We start from the raw sequence: 6,000 nt of genomic DNA, 5'->3' as shown, positions 1-6,000 counted from the left end.
GAAACAACCCAGCATAGGCAATGGGGAAGAATTATGGGACTTGTAACCCAAAAGGGTTATCTGGAGGGCTAAAGGCTACCCGTCTGTGCTAATTTTCCATGAGTATGTCCTCTTCTGAGAACTGTCCTGTGCCTATAAAAAAAGTCTCTCCATGTCCCTATACATCTTCTATGTGCCTGCCCAAGTTTTGAGATCCTCATGGGAGGACTTTGTCTCAATCCCACCCCTCATAGGAACACGATGACATGGGAAAGAGTCTTCTCAGTAGTTGCACCCAGGCTGTGGAATTTTCTCCCATGGGAGACTAGGCTGGCCCACTCTTGGCTCTTCTTCCACTGGCAGATAAAGACCTTCTTATTTGGAAAGGGATTTGGTTGATTAAATAGCTATGCAGTAAGGTCTTTTGTGTTATTGTCATTTTAAAAATAATTTTACACCATTTTCATGTAAATGTGTATGTTTAATGTATTTCAATATGGTAATATTGTAAATAATTTGTCTAATTGTTTTTTAACCTTTTGCTATTAGGTTTTCTTTAGATGCACCTTGTTTTAACTCATGGTGTGAGCTGCGTGGGTCCCACGTTGGGAGTAAAGCAATATATAAATTAAACAATGTTACTATCAGAAATACATTCAGCGAAGCTTTCCCCAGAAGGCTGGTGCAGTCCTGGGAAACACTTTACCTTCTGAAATTCCTCCAAACAGCTTTGAATTTTGCATCTTCAAGTTGCCCATGGCCCCCATGGAAGCCCTGTATGTGAATCTACGAGATGAGATCCAGTCCTTTGAGGAACACATAAGAAGTTGCCAGAAAGCTTTTGACATTCACACCCTTTTCAATGTACTGCAGCTGATACTCTCTGAAAGTGGGGCTGCAGGGGACATTCAGAGCCTTGAGCAGCTGGAAAAGGTTGCTGAGTCCAGGGAATGGGATGGACAGGACATTGTGAGAATTACAGCTGGTCAGAAGAAGAGTGACATTCCTGGCTATGTCTCCTGGTTTATCTCTTATGTGAGGTACCTAAGCTGTTTGAAAGAGATGTTTGACACCAAGGTTGTGTTTCCTTTGTGTGAAAACCTGTATGTTAATGATGACTCACTTGATGCATTGCCTCTTGGATCGGCAGAAGGACATGGCCCTCATACTACAGCATCTGTTGCACATATGGCCAAGCAGTTGTTTGCTCTCCGGAGGAAATGGACCTTGCTCCTGAAAAGGGACACAATTGATGGCCAAAACTTCAGTGCTCAAAGCTTGCTTGATTTGCAGGGCTTTGGTAATGTTCACCCCTTTGCAAAGGTCATGAGGCTGGTCCCTGACCTCTTTCACAAAAGCCTGGCTACTGCTGCACTTGCCAGGCAATGGGTGGATCGCCATGCTAGCATTTACAGCTCCCAGCTAATACGCCCAGGCATAGCCAGAACATGGAATGGCACAGGAGTGGATGGCTTGGAACATCAACGGTATGACATGTCCAGTTCTCAGTCTAGATTATCAAAAATTCAGTCAAACTGTATGAAGCTGGAGTTGTTATCCAAAGACATCAGCAGAAGTGGTGTGGCCACCTGCATAAGAACTACCAGCCAAGAAAGGAATAAACTACATGAGATCCATGAGGACCTCATGTCCCTGCTCTGGCAGGAGAAACGCTCTCAGATACTGGAAACAGAGATACATGAGGTAAACCAGAGAATATCCAACTTACAACTTCAGCAGGAGGCTAAGGAGAGGGAGCTGGAAGCCTTTAAAAACCAACTGGAGACAGACAACTGGAGAGTTGCTGACAGACAGCACCAGGCAGCCTTCTCTGAGCTGGAGGCCTTAGGGAGGCAGCTTAGGCTGGAACAGTATCGCAAGAGCATCCTGCAAGGGGATTGGCTGCTAGAGCTGGAGGTCAGACCAGTCCTTATGCGACCAATCCAAACAGTAAGGAGCTAGGCTAACAAACCATAGACCCTAATGGCAGGCACTTTGTTGCCAACCCATGAACAGATGGAGGAAGTTACAGTGGACCCTTGTTATACGCTGGGGTTTGGTTCCAAGATCCCCCGTGTATAACAAAATCCGTGTATACTCAAGTCCCATTAAATATAATGACATAGCAAAATGGTGTCCCTTATAAAAAATGGAAAATCAAGGTTTGATATTTGAAATTTATACTTTTTTTTGAACATTTTCAAACCGTGTATGCTTGAATCCGTGTATAAGAAATCCATGTATAAGAAGGGCCAACTGTATATTGCAGCAAGTAGATGGTGGGTCTCTAGCTGAGTGAAACTGGGGCCTAGGTAGAACCAAAGAGAAAGGAAGCAAGGGATGCAAGAGACAGAGTATTGGTAGTCCCTCTCACATAACGTCAGTGGTGTCCTTTGAAAACTGGATCCCCTTTGGTAAGTGAAGATGCCAGTGAGAGTGGGCTGATCCAGGTCATTTGCCTTTTTATGAGTGCAGTAGATAGAGCTCTACAGTTGTTTGGAGAGAGCCTTTTCTCTGTCCCACCACCCTCTCAGGGTTGTTTGGTGGGAACATGGGAGAGGGCTTTCTCAGTGGCTGCTTCCAGACTTTGAAACTGCCTCTTTAGAGAGACCAGGATGGCCCTGTCCTTGCTCCCCTTCCAATGTCAGGTAAAAAAATTTCTATGCCATCAGGCTTTTATAAACTAATTAGGGTTGAACTTTTAATGTTGTTATAAGATTGGTAAGTTGTCTTTAAATGCATTTTAATATGTTTAATTTTTCATGTTTTTAACTCCATGAATTGTTTTATATTTATATTTATATCTATATTAATACTTTTCTATTATTTCAGTTTGTATTGTTTTAAATACCAGCTCCCTTGAGTACTATTACTGTGAGAAAGGCGGGATAAAAATGAGTATAATAATAGTCTATTTTCTAGTTGCAGGAATAATGATACTAATAAATATGTTTGTCTATCTTCTAGTTGCAGGAACATTATCAGGAGCTTGTAAGGGTTTTGCAGAGTGGGGAAGATATTTGCCTGGATCATCAACAAGCCAATGAGATCGACTCACATTCATCATGCAGTTCTGGTGATTTGAACAGATAATATTCTTGAATTTGTGAACAAAAAGAGCCCTAGACCAAAATGGTAACAATATCAGAGGAGTCTCTCTGTCTTACTGGTCCTGCCTCCTGATAAAGGTGGCTTTATTTCTGGATGCAGCTCATGTTCTTATCACCCCCAATTCTTGATTCAGTAGCTAGACTACTATAATATGCTCTAATTGCACCAGTCATAGGCCCGGTACAGAGCACCAAAAAGAGGGGTGGAGCCACAGTGGTGGTGGGACACAAATAAAAATTCTGCCTCTTCCCAATGAAATTTTCCTTCGGTTCCCAAATTTCCAGCATTGCAGTAACTTAAAACTTCAGTTCATTTGAGAAATACAGTTAGGCATACAAAGAAAAGGGGCAGCCAAAATTACCAAGGGAGTGCAAATGCAGCAAATATAATAGTTTTACGTGTGAATGCTGTTCAATATCTCACTCTCTCTCTCCAATGCTAGAAATCTGGGTACTGAAGGAAAATTCAGAGGGGTAAAATTCTGATTTAAGGGAGAAAAACTATATATCTGCCACTACTGCATCAGCATTGACTATTACTCACTGTGCACAATTCAAGCCTTAACCCATGAAAAGATATTTCATCTTCTCATATTTCATCTTCAAGGTCACTTCCTTTACCTGTCCCATGATGATGGGAGTGATCTGTAAAACTTGCTTAAAAATACCATCCAGGAACCATGTTTGAGTAACGTAGAGGAACAGTTGGAGCTTTCAGAAACTGCCTCACAATTTTGGAATGTTGTCTCATTGAATATTCACTAAAATGTAAAGTTGATTATAAATGTTTGGAAGCATTGTAAATCCTTTTAAACTGGGGTAGCATTTGTGGACAGGCTTAAAATTGGTAGAGTTAATGTGGTTTTTCATACTTTGCTTTAATGTAGTGTGTGTGTGTGTGTGTATATATATATATATAAAATTTATTGTACCCTTGATAGGTTGGAATAGGGGAGGTTGTGTGTGTGTGTGTGTGTGTGTGTGTGTGAGTACAGCATGTGGTCTCTTTTATTGGTGAAAACTATTCAAGCAAACCTAAACAATATGCATGTTTCTGGAATGGCTTAATCCAGGGGTAGGCAATCTTTTTGAGCCGGGGGCTGGGTTGCTGTCCCTCAGACAACCGGGGGGCCGAAGCCAAAAATTAAATAATTAAATAAGTTTTCAAAAATTAAATATATAACTAAAGCAGGACAAATGTAGGACAAAATTTTCAAATGGAAGACACTTTTTTAAAAAAAATGGAGGACACGCGAAAAAATTTGCTGATTTTTTAAAAAATGTTAATATAAATGCATGTTTCTGAGGCTTCTATAGACAATTGCCCCCCAAAGGCCCTGGTGGCAATCGGCGGCAGGACCGGGCTGGGGCCGGTCCCAAGGCCTTGCCGGGCCGCATCCGGCCCGCGGGCCGCAGGTTGCCTACCCCTGGCTTAATTCATAGACTTGGAAAGAAACCTCAGCAGCATTTCAGTCCTATCATCAACTGTCAGCTGCAGTCAGATAGAAATTACATAAGGTTTAAATCAATAGTTCTCAGTATTTGATCCTCCTGATGTTTTGGGCTCAGTACCCAATAATTGACCAAATTGGCTGATGGTTCTGGGAGCTGAAGTCCAAAAACACCTACAGAACTAAAGTCTGAGAACTAGCTATCTTTTGGCTGCATAGCCATAGGACCTTCTTTCACCAACCTAGCACTGGGAAACTGCAGGTCCTTTAGATGTTGTAGACTCCATCCTTTCTCACAATTGGCCAGGCTGGCTGTGGCCAATGGAAGTGGGAGATCTGCATTGGAGAATAACAGATTTTCTAGCCCTGCAGTAAATGATACATATACCAAGCGAGGATGCTGTAGTTTGGTGAGGATGGATCACCTTTGTTTACTGGATAGGATGCTATGTTTACCGCACACTTCAGTAGTCACTGTACAGGGGACTAGTCTTTCTTTGATTGTTTGTGGTTCCCTATGACAGACTTGTGAAGCTGTTCTCAAAGCAGAACTGCTACTTCTTGGGTGGCATCTTCCTTGGGACTCAGTATCAGCCACCAAAAGCTTTTCAATTTAGCAGAAGGAAGCAAAACAGGAACCAGAAGCTGCATGTTAAATCTGACCAGATCTCAGATAAGAATCAGTTCCTGATGCTGATGAAATCAGACATGACTTGAAATCATGATAGTCAGGAGACAGCATGGCCTGGGTGAAACAGGGACATACATTGCTGATGTGGTTTAGGCTGCCCTCCTCATACATTCAGGTTCATTAACTATGAGGTATTCTGCAATCTGCTGCTGCACAGAGCATGGTGGTGGCCAAAGATACTTTTTACTAGATGTTTATGACAAGGCTTCCATGTTTTCTACTGTAATTGGACCTTAGAATCCTTAGAGCAGTAAAAGTTGGTAGTGCACACTGGACACACTCAGAGTTTTTAGTGTTACTTAAAAACATAAAGTTACTTTTCTCATGACTTCGATCATCTAACAGGTGGTTACTATTTTACTTTAGTTCAGAAAGGGTAATTAACTGTTGCTATTGTGCCACTGGTGTACTGACTCTCTCTTTCTCTCCCTCTTTCTCTCTTTGTGGCAGAGCAGTCCCCTATCTTCCACTCGCTCCAAGGTACAGGGTGCATCAACACTGTAGAAACAATGTAGTTTGACACCACTTTAACTGAAATGGGTCCCTCCTACACAATCTTGGGATTTATAGTTTTGTGAGGCACTAGCACTCTTTGGCAGAGAAGCCCTTGCAAAACTACAAATCCTGTGATTCTACAGGATGGAACTACAGCACTAAAGTGGTGTCAAACTGCATTATTTCTACAGTGTATATGCACCCTGAGAGGAAGGTTGATTGCAGCTTGAAGCAGTCATTTGTGTGATCTTTCCTCACTCCTTCCAATTGTTCA

General features: G+C 42.1%; 1 protein-coding gene across 1 annotated transcript; it reads left to right on the top strand.

The window, feature by feature from the left end:
* Nucleotides 1-791: 791 nt before the first annotated feature.
* LOC121919788 lies at nucleotides 792-3,925 on the top strand. Its single transcript, XM_042446693.1, has 2 exons — nucleotides 792-1,683; nucleotides 2,947-3,925. Exons 1-2 carry the CDS (start codon nucleotides 1,042-1,044, stop codon nucleotides 3,070-3,072), a joined length of 768 nt encoding a protein of 255 aa, XP_042302627.1. The 5' UTR covers nucleotides 792-1,041; the 3' UTR covers nucleotides 3,073-3,925.
* Nucleotides 3,926-6,000: the final 2,075 nt, after the last annotated feature.

This window comes from Sceloporus undulatus, chromosome 1, assembly GCF_019175285.1.
Source record: "Sceloporus undulatus isolate JIND9_A2432 ecotype Alabama chromosome 1, SceUnd_v1.1, whole genome shotgun sequence".
Taxonomy (NCBI): Eukaryota; Metazoa; Chordata; class Lepidosauria; order Squamata; family Phrynosomatidae; genus Sceloporus; species Sceloporus undulatus.
This window is presented reverse-complemented; position numbering and strand designations above follow the sequence as displayed.

What these genes read in the sequence shown, in the direction of transcription:
- LOC121919788 (XM_042446693.1), top strand. Translation starts at nt 1,042, where the DNA reads ATGTTTGACACCAAGGTTGTGTTTCCTTTGTGTGAAAACCTGTATGTT. An exon ending in TGGAAACAGAGATACATGAG is followed by an intron (nt 1,684 to 2,946) that starts GTAAACCAGAGA and finishes TCTATCTTCTAG; the next exon opens with TTGCAGGAACATTATCAGGA.